This window comes from Trachymyrmex cornetzi, unplaced genomic scaffold (genome assembly GCF_001594075.2).
Source record: "Trachymyrmex cornetzi isolate Tcor2-1 unplaced genomic scaffold, Tcor1.1 scaffold93, whole genome shotgun sequence".
NCBI lineage: Eukaryota > Metazoa > Arthropoda > Insecta > Hymenoptera > Formicidae > Trachymyrmex > Trachymyrmex cornetzi.
This window is the reverse complement of record NW_017300278.1, coordinates 79,798-97,013: the sequence shown is the minus strand read 5'-3', so window position 1 is coordinate 97,013 and position 17,216 is coordinate 79,798. Positions and strand designations below refer to the sequence as shown.

The window sequence follows — 17,216 nt, the reverse complement described above, 5'->3', positions numbered from 1 at the left end:
ATGTCTAAACTACAAAAGACATGTGACTTCATCGTCGAAACTCGTCAGCGTTGGAGGCAGAGCCCTCTAGTAGCGAGCGATAGGAATTAAGTTTAATACTTAATACATATATCTGTTATAGTTTAAGAAATATTGACGATGTTACTATTGTCCCGTGTTACTTTTCTCCCCTATATATGAATTTGCGCATAATTGGTCACACACTTTTTAATGCGTTTACATTAATTAAGAATATTACGACGAAGAATAATAATATATCAATAATTGAATTAAAAACAAATAGTAATTCTTTTAGAGGAAAGGTAAAACAATTAATTTTTACTTTTTGTTTTACCAAACTATTCCATATTAAAACGGATATTCCGTTTTTGTCATAATACAATATAAAAGCGTTTTCACACAAAAACTGAAACATTTCTCTCCTTTCATCGTTTGATCTACATCAATCTCTATCCGTATTATTACTTTTAGAAATATATAGAGTAACAGAGAACGCTAATTGAAAATCATTCGACCTGTGTAAATCGATGGACGTTGTTATACTTAATACACAAAATGTTTCGCAGTCCTAAATAATTCTATGTCATCCTGTATATAACAAACACAATATAAATATCGTGAAAATGTCGTATTATCGATATTCGTTATACTTTCACCGTACCTAACGCTGAGGCGAATGATAGCATGTTGCCAGATGTCAAACTGACAGTGATTAAAATTTCATTACCTCGGACACGGTTGCCTCCTATTGTCTATACAACATAAATTTATTCCTCAGTGCTTACATGTCTCAATCTGCGCGAGAACAAACGAACGAACAAGCGGAGGGTGTCATTAAACTTCCTCACTGGGCATTTGCACTTTTATGAGTCAGGATTTAATCAGTATTCAGCTGGTTTGCTTCGACGTCCCTGTCATGTCTATGTGCTTGACTGATTACTTGTCTCTAACGCGAGTTCCCTACTATGATTTCGATATAAAACTGGAAGAAACACGATAGAAGAGCAAGACCTCGTGTCTCAAAATTCATTGAGTCTCTAGTAATGAATATAAATTGATAATTATAAGGTAATTTGTCTTTTGTGACAAAAGAGAAACCGCAATATCAATTTTTCCAAGTCAAGTAATGTAAATTATAATATAAATTACAAAATTTTCTAATTATACTGTTTTATATAAACATGGATTTATCTATTGTTATTGCATAATTTTGACAAAATCCAATCATTATTGTTGCGCTAAAATCACGAGGAAAAAACTTTTCTATCTTTATCACGCCATGTAAAACAAGAGATAATTCTATCATTATTATATGATTGCACATCGATTTCACCGATCAACAACGAAATAATTTTTTACCAATTAATATAAAAAAGAAGTATTTATTTTCAAAATTATATTTTGTCTTTATTATTTTATAGAATATAAATAAACAATTATAAATGAAAAAATTAAAAAGAAACAAGATATTATTGGTAGTATTATTGAAATTACAATTTTCAAATACTTATGAAGTTACCAGCCACTCATTCATTTCATTATGGAAGAGCTTGATAATTGGTTTGCCGTGATATTTGATTCTCACAGAGGCAACCTCGCGCAAAAAATATGATCGTCGTGACTGAATAAATGTTATATATAATTAACCTAGGTACCCAATTATAATTACGTCACGCAAGAGTATAGAGGAACATGAACTTGATCGATTTTACGCGCTTGCTGTCGTCGACTGTTATTAAGATAACGATATCAAGTACATACATTCGCGAGAGAAGCAAGTTTTAATGTGATTCGACCCGGTTTCGAAATGCATTATTTTCATCTGAACGCATGAAAATTATCTATTAAACATTATAGTAATATTGTTTTCCAACGACATTAAAATCCATTTGGTATACGAAATTACAATTTATAGTTTTGGCAAATGTAATACCTAATATCTCTTCATTATTTTATATCAAAAATAATATTCGACCGACACACCCACATGCATAAAAAAATTATTTAATTAAATTTTTACAAAATAATATACATAATGAGATTTTTCTAATATTGAAACATCAATATCTTTCTATAAAAGCCAATACTTTTTTCCTCGTTTACAAAGAAACATACTTTATTCCCGATATTATTAACGCTATTGAATTGTATAACCATATTACGTATGTTACCATATTAACCATAGTAACTATATGTACGATATTAAGCACATAAACGATAAGACTTGTGCACGTGTTGTGTAATCGCGATTGCGAGCCATTATTGTTGGACGTTTAATAACCGTTCATACGTCGTCGTTCATATCAAATAATGAAACGTTTTCTTTGCGCTTTGTTCGGACATTGAACGACTACTACGAGTGTTGTCGTGATTATATCGTTCAATTGAGACTGTAAGCATGAAGAAATAGGTCGAAATTGCGTATCCGATTCTGCTCGTAACTTACACTCGTAATATAATTCTTACAGACCAACCTAACCAATGTTCCAATTAAATAAACATTGCTGTAGTCAACTAAGCGTAGTTTTACATTAAAAAAGCAAATGGTATATGAATCTTTATGATCCACATTTAATAAAGACAATTGGATTAATATATAATATTTTTATGAACATTAAAATTAATTAAAATCCGCGTAATTTTGATAAAATATGAAATTTGAGATACATTTTCCTTTAAAACTTCTAGCTCAACATACAAATACAATATACGAAAATTTAAATGATAAAAACTTTGGCGTAGAGACAAAAAATACATATAATAATAATTTAAAGGAGTAAATTACAGTGACAATTAACCCGGAGTCATTGTGGTGCTAAAATGTTACACGGACGTTGAAGTGAATCATGATAACCCTATCATATATTTTTTTGGTCTATTCTTGCAATGTCAACAATGGTTTTAGAAAGTCTTAGCTCAAGTTACCGGGCGGTTAATTACAATCTACAAAGTATGTAAGAAAATACAGATGTTTAAAAATGTCTCGGATCATATTGCGCCGGGTTAAAATAAATATATGTATTATAAAAAGTTATTAGAGTTCGCGTTTGCGAAATTCTGTATCTAAAAAAAATTTGTAAATGTCATCAACTATATAATCGTCAGAACAAGAATTACAATTAATTGTACTGAAAAAAAATATTATAAATCGCACTGCTCACTTATACGCTAATTCTCGACAAAATCAATGAAATCAAATGAAATTTAAGAGATAATTGAATTTTTCAAGTTCTTCCCGATGTCCATCTTTACAAATGTTTAATGTTTCGCGGAGTTTCTTGTATTCTGTTTCACAGTCAATTAAATCGAAATCCTTTGACAGGGATACGCGTTGTCCTCGCACATGCCTCAAGTTTTCGACGCATTCCGATAACAGCGAACGAACGTTATAACACACGTGGCTCTGATACAAAAGCGGCACTCTCTGCTCTCGTACACCGCGTCAAGAGTGCAGCGATTGCAACGACAAGTGGAGTCGTACTGCTCGATGCGTGCCATCGTTTAATCGTCAGTGACTTGTCGAACAGTACCGTAGGAACGACTAGGTAGGGAGACGTCATCGATCCTTGATCGAATCGACAGCTTATCATTTTGCTTTAAAAATTTTCCAAATTCTTCACTAATTTTTTTCACTTTTCAATTACTTCTCTAAATCATAAATCACTCGAAATGTCGGTTGTTTTAATATTGAAAGGTTAGTATACTACAATTTTATGACCGTAAATAGATATAAAAGTTACAATTTTTATTAATTATTTATCAATAAAAAAGAATTACGTAGAACTGTGTTACACAGAACTATGTTATTGCAAAAAATAAAATTTATGTATACAAAATTTTTTCTTCTTCGAGATATTTTTCACATACATAATTTACGTTTTAACAAGTTTAGCAGATTTCTTGAAATGCTATACAATGTATATTTCACGAAATTGACTCATTCGACGATGCCTCCCGAGAAAGAATTGATAAGAATTTACAATACCTCCGGCCACGATGCGTCATGACGTTCTAATTTTACAGATGTTACTAACATCCGCAGCTCTGCACGGACGCAATCCAGACCGCAATGTGATAAGCGGACATAATGGAATTTGCATTTGTAAATGGCCGGAGCTAATATATGAGATTTTGCGGCAGGCGAGAATGAGAATTTACGGCGCGATTACCGTCATACATTTCCGTGAACTATAAAATTAGCAATTGATAATCGCGAATCAAACAAATTTCGACAAATCTCTCGACAACTCTCTCATAAAAGCCTATATTCGTACCTATACCATTCTCCCTCTCCCCTATACCTGTACAATATTCCTATACCTATATATATTTCCCGAAATGAACCTCTTGCGAATTTCAATTTCCATTTATCTCATGATTTAACGATTATTTGGATTAAATACAATCCGATTACTAATTAAGACAAATGTAACATTGGAAACGGTAAAATTACGGAAGATAACAAAACGATTGTTTATCCGAATGAGTATAAAGTGTATTTTATATTTTTAAACACTTAAATTGACGTAAACGTATATCCATGAAAAGTCTCAGTTTTTATTTAAAATTTTATTGTTTCACGTAAAAATAGAGAAATGTATTTTTATTTATTGCCCAGTAACTGGTTTTTTGAAATAGCCGAGCCATTTAAATAACAAACCACGAATTTATAATGGAAAATTCCGAAATCGTATAATTGTCAGGCAGATACAGTGAAATTTAAGGCAATGATACGTAATCATATTAAATAAACGTATACATAGGACAAAACTTTTGAGTGAGAAACTCACCTTTAACTTGCGCCTTGCATTGAATTTCTTCAAGCAATCCACGGTCTCTTGTCTATGCACCACAGATGCAACACGCTCACGTTGCTGAAACACAAAGTAAACAGGAGACGATATCAGGCATCGTTCAAAGAGAATGATTCAAGTTACTCGAGATTAAATCTTAAGTTCGCACGCGTTTCGCTAAAAACAAAATTCTATACAGAAAAGAGACAAGCTATGTCAACATGAATAATAATATTGCTTGAGAATATAAAAAACAAACGGTTGTTGTCCATTTGATTTGTGTTATTATTATCGATAGAAGTATATATGTATATCTCGTTATTTTATCAATCTATATACATTTTTCATCTATCCAATTTAAATAACTATCATATTTTAATGTATTAAATTGCATATATACATGTGACGTACGATACATTACGTAGTATCACATAGATGTAGAAATGCAATACTCGAGTGCAATAAGATCTCTTTGCTAGTAATCTAACATGATACGATCTAATATTCTAATATGATTAAGTTATTCTCTGAATTATGTAAACGTGTAATATAAATTTGAACGAAATTGTTTGCCTCGATAAGATAAACTTACGCAGATCCATGGATGCTTCAGTGCCTCGCTGGCAGTGATCCTCTTTCCTGGATTCACCGTCAGCATCTGATTGATAAGGTTCTTGGCTTCCGGCGTGACGGTGTCCCATTCTGGACTCGGATACTATACACGAAACAAACGTAAAAACGTTAGTTATAATTCTTTATATACAGATAATGAGATAATTACACAAGTAAATGTAAAAAATCGACAGAAAGTGTTGTTCTCAATAAATTTAATATATAGAATTTTTTCAATAAATTATTTTTTTAACGTATCGTTTTTCTTCAAGTTGTGCAAATGTTGGTATAGAAAGCTAAAAGAAGCTAAATAAATCGTATACATACATCGTACGATCCGGCCTTGATCTGTCCATAGAGCCGATGCTGATCCTCGTCCCAAAAGGGCGGATAACCGACCAGGAGAATGTACAGTATGACACCGCACGCCCATATGTCGACTGGTTTTCCGTATGGCTCCTTCTTCAGCACCTCCGGACTGAGATAGCCGGGCGTTCCAGCGAAACCTTTTTATCAATCATTTGAATTCATTCAATTTTGAAGGACACGACCACGCCGTACGAAGGATCGAAGGGATCAGGGCGTTACGTGCGCGAAATCACGTACCGAGTATTACCACTCATCTCAATTAATTCTCCTTATTTGGAAAGCAAACACGACAGTCGCTCGTAAACTTTTATTACGTTTTTGTGTGTTTCATTGTGGATTTATTAATAAATTAGTTGGAAAATTTTGAAAAGGTGAAATTGACATTCTTATATTATAATATTGGTAATTTAGATCGATGGCGATGCATGTTGTTGTGTATCAGTTTTCATTAAAATATGTATATTTAAATAATTTGTGCAATAAATTAATAATCACTATAATTTGTCAAAAAAAGCATTTCTACGCGAGATAGTGTCTATAGTAACAAATATATAGTAACAAATAAATTACAGATTTTTACGCTAATCGTTGATTAGATATTAGATTTGTGGCTAGAAAAGCTAGTAAATATTTATTTTACGGTACGCAAAATTTATTCCTTTAAACAATGTGTATTAAAAACTATATAAATAATAATAGTGAAAAAAAATAAAAGGCAGTAAAATTTTTGCTATTAATGACACGTGAAAAACGTAACTGGGGCAATTACGTGCTATCGCGAGAACTCGATCAGTATATTTTTTAAATTTTACATTGGTGATTTTGTCGCGCTTTGCCACGTGTAATTTTCAATAAGCATACACCGTTGTTGTATAACTGTTGTGATTGTAGCCAAAATGCAGTCGTGCTTTGACGCAACAAAAGCACAATTGCGCAATTAGGTCGTCTATGGTTGCCCTCGGAAATATTCTGTCAATGATCGCGTTGAACTCTTTGGCTCAACGCTTGGCTGGTATTATTTTGTTAACCATTCGCTAAAAATATTTTCGCAAATATTTAGTAAATTTCTCGAAAAACAAATAATACGATTACGGATGCCGTCAAGATTATAAGTGTACAGAGAAATCTGCTTGCAAGAACTATAGTGACATTTCTTTTGAATTGAACATTTTAATCTTCACCATTTATATATATTTCATTTATTCAATAAACACTCGCTCTGTACAAAACTGTAATTAAATAAATATTGATTTTTTGAACAATATGTTTCAATTGTATTAAACTATCCATTTTTGCGTCTTTTATTCTTTTGCACTTTAATTGCCTTGCCAAGCTATGTAATTTCTATGCGTGGAATGATATTAATAATTTTTGATATAAATTTGATGAATTTACAGTGCATGTATGTTTTCAGCATCACGTCGAGAAAAAAAATTAATTGCGTCGATAAAAGTGAGAAGTAAAAAGTATTGCTAGGACATGGAATTGTATCTGGTCCATCGGGATAAACGAAGTGTTTCAAAAACATTATTCCGTACTATTTTAAAATAATAAAGTAAAAATTTCAAGCACTTAATAATTCGGCACTTAATAATCTAAAGTAATTAAATCATGATGTAAATATTAACATGAATTTAAGTGATGAGTGTTATATGTAAATGTTTAAGATATTTGACATTAAATATCACAGAAGATACACACGACAAATAAACGTTTGAGACAAAATTTCCCGCAAGATTGTTTTCGAATTCGATAAGGAATGTAAAATCAAGCAGAAGTTTCTTTATGGAAGTGCCTGCATGCGCAGAAGAATTCACCGTGCTATCGGAAAATTTTCCCCACGCGTATTTTTGCATAAAGAAGAACAAAACGAGTAGCCAGCTGGCTGGTACGCAAATATGCTGGCTCGTATAGACATCTGAGTGCACAATGTATGTAAATCAAATGGACAAGGCACAAAGTAGACAGAAAGATTCAAGTTCACGGCTCGCACAGCTGGTGCGAGCAGTAGCGCGAAATAGTTTACAAGAACAGGTTTAGGATTTTAAAATTAAGTATACCGAAATTCTTCGAAAAATATATGTATTTTAACAATAAGACTGCCTCTAGTCAATATCTTTTTTTTGCTTTTCTCACTGGAGCGAATATTGACAGAGAGATATACATATGTTAAAAAAAGATATTCGAAGGAAATATGTGAAAAAAACCGCAAAGAAGAAATAAAATAAAGTGTGAGAAAGATAGTCTTCTATAGTAAAAAAAAGTAAAGTTTTTTCTAAAATTGTTCTTTAATGAAAAAATCTGAATAATATAATATGAATAATATAATAGTGTTTCTCTATTAGAATAAGTTTGCAATAATTTTTCGATATATCATTGACATTTCTTGCAATACGCTAATGCTAACGTGTTACCATAAGAAAATAATATGTTACATGATACGGAGAAAATATAGATGCAAGTTGTAACTGTATAGCGACGATATTTGAACGAAGACTACGGAGAACGAAAACTACGTTTCAATTGTAAATTACAGTGTCGGATAAATTCGCAACTTGAGCCATGGTATTTCGCAAATCCTATTATTTTGCTTATATTAAAGAAATTGTTCGATCTCTCAACTCGCTGAAAGTCTCAACGCAATGTATCATTCTTTTATATTTCTGTTCTGACTTTTGTGGACAACTAGTTTTCATAATGGTCCTTTTGTCCGATTGCAAAAAAAAAGATCGAACATTCGCGTTATCGAACAAAAGTTAAATATCATGAAAGAATTGTGAAATGACACACGCTTTTCTTCCCGCAAGAAATTTCTTGTGAAGATTTCTGCAAGTTATTTGCATGGCTCGATCGACGGTCGCTTCGATCATCGATCGTTAGAACTAGACCGACGCGTAAAGACAAAGTGTAAGTTTTAGCGGATTATAATTCACCAGAAAAAAAGTAAGGTCAACTTACCATACCATGCCTGCGCTTCACCCTGCACCTCGATCGCTAGACCAAAATCTGCTAATTTCACAGCCGCCCCTTTCGCCTTGCTCGCGAGGAGTAAATTTTCGGGCTGCAACAGAAAATGGCACAGATCCGTCGACATCGTTAAATGCTCGACATCGAGTCGATATTCATTAACTCTTCTTTAACCAAAATTTCAATTTTGGAATTAAACTCGAGTAAGATTCGAGCATTCCGTATGATTTCATTGACATTAAAATAGGCGGAATATATATCCTCGTTGGAATTAATAGAAAACGTGACTCTAAATTAGGGAGTTACTGAATTCTGAAAACCGATAAATGTCGGTGAATTTTAAGTTCTGATCGAGAACACGATGCGAAATACCGTCTTCTATTATTATCGTACATTTTAGAGTTTCTGGAAATAATATATCCCATAGAAATCGCGAAAGGTAGATGAAGCATTGGAGGGAAGTGCATTGTGGAAGGATAGACCGCGCTGGAAGTGTTCGCTCGTTTTATTTCAACGTCGGCCCTACGAACTCGTAGCACGCTCACCAAACTCGCGACCAAAACCTTTTTCTCTACGTACTTTCAGATCCCGGTGCACAACTCCGTTATGGTGGCAGTGGTGAACGCTTTCCAGGATTTGTTGAATACAGTGCGAGGCGTCCGCCTCGCTGTAGAATTCCCGGGCGACGATGTCCTCGAACAGTTCTCCGCCGGTGACTCTGTAAGCGTTTTACGTTTCAATTCCATTTCGCGAGCGCGTCGCGAGATCGCGTGGTAAAGCAATATCATCAAGTAGCGGGACGTTTAACCCCGGAAATAAAAGTAGCGTGAATTTTCGTAAATGCTTCATACAACGTAAGCGTGTTTTCGCAATACCGTTCGTATTCGAATTTGTTGTGCAAAAAGTAGCAGGATTTCTCTTATCTGGAGACACGGTAGTGTCAGACAGGTATTTAAAGATAGCTATTATATTAAAATGCAACAAACCTACATTATAGCCGAATGATAAATAAAATTTGTCAGAAAAAATTATACACGAATCGACGGTTGAAAGAAAATTTCTGCGTTAAAAAAGAAAATACGGTGGAAGAACTGTTGCATATCGTGTGTATGTGCACAGAATTAAAAGTAATTAATTGATTGAATATTAAAAATTCGGCAGACGAAACCAAAAATGGCGTGCCATGTCAATAAAAAGTTGAGCAAAAGACGAATAGATGAAATTAAACTCTCTGTAACCTGTAGATTAATTGCAGGCGACGTGGCAAAGTAGCAAAGTCATATCGTTGCCACATGGCAAGAAGGAGAAACGAGATTTATGATATACGGTAAATTAACGTTACAAATCTAAAAGTAACGGAGTGGTCGCGCGGAAATTAAATTAGGCACGATATTTTCTTGACTCTTGCGTAGATCGCTGACGATTTTAAAAGGCCACAGATTGGTATCTACTTGATGCAATTAGAGCTCACGAATTGCCTCGCTGTTGTTGAATTGCGCCGCTGCTAGAAGCCTGTTAGTGGAGTCGAGACTAATAGATGAACGTGATGGCCCGTATTCAGAACGCGCTTTGATCGATAAATGCGCGCTTTTATTTCTGAAACTGTACAGCATATGTAATGTAAATTGTATGCTAAATGCGCGTTAACATTGTAACATTGTTACAAGCGCGTTCTGAATACAGACCGATGACTCGAGAATCGCGTCTATTGTCAGCTCAATCGCATCAAGTGCTCCCAACATGATTGCGTGGATTGAAAATATAAAATTTTTTTAATAAAGAGACAGATATAAATTTTCGGTCTTTAGAGAAAATAGTAAATTTTAGAATTACTTTGTTTTAAAATAATAATATTTCATCTTCCTATATAAATAAAATAATAAATGTAATTTTTTACAAATAAATAACGCCGATTACAATACTTTCTTCTCTTTACGTATCAGATGAAGACACACATATATGATTTACAATTGATTAACTATCGATTAACTATTATATTAATGACAAGTGATACAATTCTGAAAACATTGAACGTTAGAAATGCCATTAAAATAAATTATATAAATATTGTGCATCGTCATTACAATCATTCGAGATTTTAATTACTACCATTCGAACTCTATAAAACAACCAATTTAATCTCACCGAAGAGAACACACAAGAAACACATAAAAAAGTTTAATTTAACATTTAACAGTCAGAAATAACAATTTGGTATACTTACAGATCAAAGACAAGATAATGGAAATTCTCCTCTTGTATACTGTCATGTAATCTCACTGTAACAGAGAGGATGACAAGACGTCAAGTTTGTGAAAGTACTTATTACAATTTTGTATTTTAAATGAATCCTATATTTAGGCGTTTGTATTTTAAGTGGATCCTATAAAAGGACCAGTGATAGAAACGAAATATATTATTATGTTATAGAGAAAGCTGTTCTTTAGTATCTACTTTATACTTTCCTTCATTTATCATGATTTTATTTGCTAAAATTCAATAAAATTTATTTAACGAACAAGATTTTTTAAAAAGTTTGGATATTTCAAATGTAACGTGTATAATTATGTATAATTCTATATACATATGTCTACTGTCTATTTGTATTTCATATTTTATTTACTTTTTCTTCTCTTTCTCTCTCCCTCTATTCATAACATATTTTAACATATTCAAATCTTGCACCAGCAAGTTTTGAATTGCCGCATTGCGCACATCCGATCAAACTTTTCACAATTGGAACGTGGAAATTCATGCTGATCGAGATTGCGATTATCGACGATTATACACCGGAGTGTATAATCGTAAAGGTTTCTCTGTTTAAATTTCACGAGTTTGCGTGCCATAAGCTTGATGACAATTCCTAACAAGATGTAAGTTTCACGAACGTGATAATCGATGCTACATGCCGGTAATATTCGAAATCGTTGAATCCGCAGGACAATATCATTAAACAATGAGTTTGCGTGCCATAAACTTAATGACAATTCCTAACGAGTTGTAGCTTTCACCGTTTAAATTCTACAAGTTTGCATGCCATAAGTTTAATGACAATTCCTAACAAGTTATATAAATTTCATGAACGTGATAGTCGATACTACATGTTGGTGATATCCGAAATCGTTGAGTCCAATATCATCACACAGAAACGTAACGCCATTATCTCATCAGATATTATTCTCTTTACTGTTACTGAACAATATAATCGTCATGCAAACTGACGCCTTCTTGAAGAACGATTGTCGTCAATTAACTTGCCTAATGGTCCGCACGGCACTAGGCAAACAATTGCACTCGATTTACAGCGACTAGATTCAACTCCACTCGATTCAAGGATGTGCAAGAATATAAGTAAAAAAGAGTGCCGCTTACTATGACGTTTATCATGAATAAGATGCAATTAAATTGTGGATAATGAAAATGCGCATAGTAAAGTCGACAAATAAGATAAATTATCTGTAATTGTTAAAGAAATATATTTATCAATTATATTCAAAATATCCTATCATGTTCTCTTTTAACATTAATTTTATCGCTACGCATATTAAAAACAGAATAATAAAAAATTATTTTGCGTCTAATTTTATTAGTTCATTATTTTAATTAATTTTTTATTAAATGCATAAAAAATATATTTAAAAACTTATAACATAGAAGAGAGCGAGTAATCAATTTTGTAATACGGCAAATTAAAATAGAGTGAACCACGAATCGTGTATAGTAGATTTATGTCGTGCAATAAATAGTTTTTCACACGGATATTGGACAAATCGAAGACTACAAAACAGAGATCAATTTTCGAGTACGAGAAAATTGTTTATACAATGTTTAAACAGCATTTGCTACGATTACTACACGTATACTAAAGTCAATGAAAGAACTCTTCTCTCGCCCTTTTAATCCGAGAAGCAGTTTGCTTCCGCTTCGAGCTTAATCAAAGTTAAACGAAGACATGACCTATTCTTTTATAAGCGAAAAGTCATTTAATGACTCATATAATGACATGTTTTTCTCTGCATTCATTATACAACAACAAGAATCATTCTCGATTGATATGCGTCGGATGACACGAAGAAATCTTCCACGACGCCGAGGCGCTATTTTACGTGCTAAATGTCAAGATATAGTTCGGCTTCTTAATGAATGCACGAGTTTTCTTTGTTACAAAAGTTGTCGACGAGGTTCGAGTATAAACACAAGACATTCATATCTTTTGTATAGCAACATATGCTAACTATAAGCAAAAAAATAGAAATTTAGTATCTACTTTAGTAAAATTGGAAACTCGAAACTTTTTCTAATTGTACGACTTAAATTTGTGATGTCTGTTGAAAAAAATAATTTAGTCAAATAATTAAATTTCTAATTTATTGATATTTTAGCTTGCATTCCTATTTACTCAGCAATATGTAATAATTATAATAGATAATGAAAAAATTAATACAAGTGAAATATTACTATTTCCAAAATATTTTAAGAAAATTCGATTTGCTCTATTCTTCACTAACATAGTTTCATTTGTCTTACCTATCCGACAACATTTTCGCCGCAATGCGCTGTCCTCTATGCGTACCTATTTCGAGATCGATCAACGAACTGGGTTGCTATACCGCCATAATGAGAGCAAAACTTTTCTTGACAGAAGTATTATTTCACAGTTAACGCACAGCGTTAATACAATAATTCGCTTTGACGCAAAATCTCGCCAGCAAACGAAAACCAGTAATTAATAGACAACACCATTACTCCTGATCCTTGATCGATACTTTTAATACGATTGACATTAATGATGGATTTGCGTCTTCTAGTTTCATTATATCCGATAAGCGTTCATGAATAAGATGAAACGTAAAATAAATTTCAGCATAAGAATTCCAGTAAATAAAAAAATTAATAAATTAGTAGATATTGCATATAAATATATTAAGACTAACCGGTATGATCTAAAATACGTGACATTTTTGCCATGTGTATACATTGTTATAAATTTTACGTATAGGTACTTATCGTCGGCAAAAGAAACGTAACAAATTTCATAACAACATAAATAAACGATAAACTTAATTAATATTAAACGAACAGTTAGGGGACACATTTAAGTTCTTAAAGTTTATGTTGACTACAACTTTACACTTCTCTCGCACTTTTTATTTTTAGAAGAATCAAAAGGTCATAAAGAACCGGATTCATATTTTCTTTTTCTGATATCGCGTTCAATTCAATAAAACCTAAACGGAGTTCTGAGATAAAAGAAGAAACTAAAATAAGCATTATCAAAGTGTATGTCAAAAAAAGATATTTATATCTTTACTATAATTAAAAAAACAATTTTTAAATTATTTTATATAATGATAGTCATTACGTTTTGCTCTTTAATTATAAACAATTCATACTTTAATTACATAATACATCTAATTCTATACAATATTATACCATTTCGCTTATAATTCTCTTTTACCAATTTCTTTTTATAGTTATTTTCACATTTTTCACACACTCATATCCAATTTCGCGTTTAATTTGCAAATAAATATTTTCCATCGTTATATCGATTCAAAGAATAGTATTTCGATATTGATTGCGAGCTACGAGTTGAAGTACTGCGTGTTCTAAGTTCACGTGAATATCATCTTTCCATCTGCAGCCTTTTCAAATGATTCGCGGGACTATGAGAAGAGAGGACTGGAGAAAAGGGGATCGGAATCCATCTTTTCACTCTGTGATCTCCCTTCTTCGATTTTACAAGATATGTCCAGAAAAACGAGTTCAAATATTAAAGCGAATATTATTGACAGAAGAGTTTTTACTTGAAAAAGTTGATATTTTTATAAAAACATTTTGCAACCCTCTGCAAAGAAAGAATCAAAGATTTGGAAAAATTCATTAACAATTTTATACTTTAAGAAGCTTTGATCATTTTGAGAAATAGAATATTACATAAATACGCATGACTTTTTTTAATACAGCGATAATGGAAAAAATTGATAGAACGATAATGATGGTAAGAGAGAAGGAAAGAAAAAGGAGAGAAAAAGAGAAAAAGAGAGAAAGAGAAAGGGAGGCAGAGAAAGGAAGAAAAGAGAAAGAGAGAGAACTAACACAAGTATCGATCTTCAAAGCCACACCTCGACATAGTGTGTGATTACATTTGCAAGCTCAAATCCTTCTAAAAATGACGAAAAATATTAATTAAATAAAAAAGAAAATTCCAAAAATAAATAAATTTTTAAAAATCAAAATAAAATATAAGAAATTTACATTATTTTTTTAAATGTACTCTCTCCTCTCTTTTTAAGGCATGTCAAATATATATGCATATATTTTTTTTATATAAATGCGCGCGCGCGCGTGTGTGTGTGTATAAAAAAATATGCAATTATTCACGTACAAAAGAGTATTACCCTATCAAACGACATACTCATATTGCTAGAAGGATGCTTCTGATAATCCATTAAAGTGATAAGACGATTACCGAGCCATCTTCAACACACAGAAACCTTGTTATCCAGCAAACTATTCCAAGGATAATTGATAGAGCAATATCTCTGCACTTGAGTTAGCCTTAACTTGCACAGAGACCAATTGATCTCTAAAATCACTGCCCATCTGCATAGATCATCAAATATATCTCAAGGATTATCTAGATGTGAAATTATCAAGTGTAGAGACTTGGTTTATTTATAATTAATCTCGCAAAGATTATATTATATTCTTTTAATACAAAAAGTAGACTGTATTATTCTATGTATATGTATATAGATATTTGTATTGTATCCTCTTATTTCTACTTATCATTATAACAAATTTTTCTAAATTCGGAAAAAATTTTTTTTACTTGTTATATACATTTTTCCTTCTTATTACCTAAACTTTTAAATATACGTTATAGATAAAGACAGCAGTTATCTATCTAAACTATATACATGATTGAGATTACAAAAACAAGCTCGCGAAAGAGTTATTTGTGAATAATCGTCTTGTTTCACAATGTTTCCTTTCATGACACGTGCGATCGTATTATGCGCATCTCACGAAAATGTGAAAAGAGTGAGAGAGAGCAAGAGAGGGGGGGGACACAGAAACACAAGTCAGAGGAAAGAAAAAAAAAGGTACAAAACGAGCTCGACTGACAAACGGGATCGATATGTATTTAATTGTTGACTCACAATGAACATGGATTTTTCGTTTCTATGCCGTTATGCGAAACGCGCTGTAATCCATGGAGGACGATTCATCGCGTCAACTAGATCTAGTCTCATCGAATGGAGCCATAAAATGAATAAAAGAAATACTAACGTCGTTGATCACACCAATTTTTATGAATTATGGAAACATTGGACTAACAGTAGCGACCATCAGTCAGTCTAATAAACTTTAGTGTTCCTCGTTGTCGCAATGTTAAAGCTGATGCAATTCGTTCCTACTTGTACGTACATACCAGGTATGTAAATATGAAACCGGAATTTACCAATAGATGGCCATAGCTGTCAATGTAGTTGCCGTCAGACTGCGTCATTGACGCAATTTCCTTGTTCTGACATCTGACAAAGATTTTCAACTCACAACAATACAAGTTTCATACAACAGTATAGTTTGTAATAGCGTTGAACATGTCGAATTTTGTGCCTGGAAACTACGATTTGCGGACAGCATTGATTTTCTGTTACCATTTGAAGAAAACTGCTGCAGAATCGCATCGAATGCTTGTCGAAGCTTACGGTGAGCATGCTCTTGGTAAATCACAGTGCTTTGAGTAGTTTAAAAAATTCAAAAGTGGTGATTTTAACGTGAGAAACAAAGAACGTGGAAAACCACCGAAAAAGTTTGAAGACAGCGAATTGCAAGCATTGTTGGATGAGGATGACGCTCAAACTCAACAACAACTCGCGAATCAATTGAATGTGACACGAGAAGCCGTCTCCATACGTTTGAAATCCATGGGAAAGATCCAGAAGATGAGAAAATGGGTTCCACATGAACTGAATGAAAGACAGCAGGAAAACCGAAAAACCACTTGCGAAATGCTGCTCGCCAGGTACAAAAGAAAGTCATTTCTCCATCGAATTGTGACTGGCGATGAAAAGTGGATATATTTTGAGAATCCTAAGCGTAAAAGATCATGGCTAACTCCAGGCGAACCATAGACATTGACTGCAAGGCCAGATCGCTATGGACGGAAGACAATACTTTGTGTTTGGTGGGATCAGAAAGGTGTGATCTATTATGAGCTGCTAAAACCTGGCGAAACCGTTAATACTGAACGCTACCGACAACAAATGATCAATTTGAATCAAGCTTTGCGTGAAAAACGACCGGAATATCAAAAAAGGCAACACAAAGTGATTTTGCTTCATGATACTGCACCATCACACGCAACAAAACTGGTCAAGGAAACGATTGAGGCGTTTGGTTGGGAATTACTTTTGCATACGGCTTACTCACCAGACTTGGCTCTGTCCGATTACTACTTATTTT

The 17,216-nt window shown here is 33.0% G+C and overlaps 1 protein-coding gene across 15 annotated transcripts in view; it reads right to left on the bottom strand.

Moving 5' to 3' along the window:
* CaMKII (Calcium/calmodulin-dependent protein kinase II) overlaps window positions 1-17,216 on the bottom strand; it is a 114,728-nt gene that overhangs the window by 45,030 nt on the left and 52,482 nt on the right. For all 15 annotated transcript variants that reach the window (XM_018520832.1, XM_018520833.1, XM_018520836.1 and 12 more), the window contains exons 4-9: window positions 10,966-11,020; window positions 9,321-9,459; window positions 8,733-8,835; window positions 5,733-5,911; window positions 5,386-5,508; window positions 4,791-4,874 (exon numbers count right to left, since the gene is read on the bottom strand). In XM_018520832.1, the coding sequence (XP_018376334.1) occupies window positions 4,791-4,874; window positions 5,386-5,508; window positions 5,733-5,911; window positions 8,733-8,835; window positions 9,321-9,459; window positions 10,966-11,020 (683 nt within the window). The remainder of the gene's footprint in view (window positions 1-4,790; window positions 4,875-5,385; window positions 5,509-5,732; window positions 5,912-8,732; window positions 8,836-9,320; window positions 9,460-10,965; window positions 11,021-17,216) is intronic.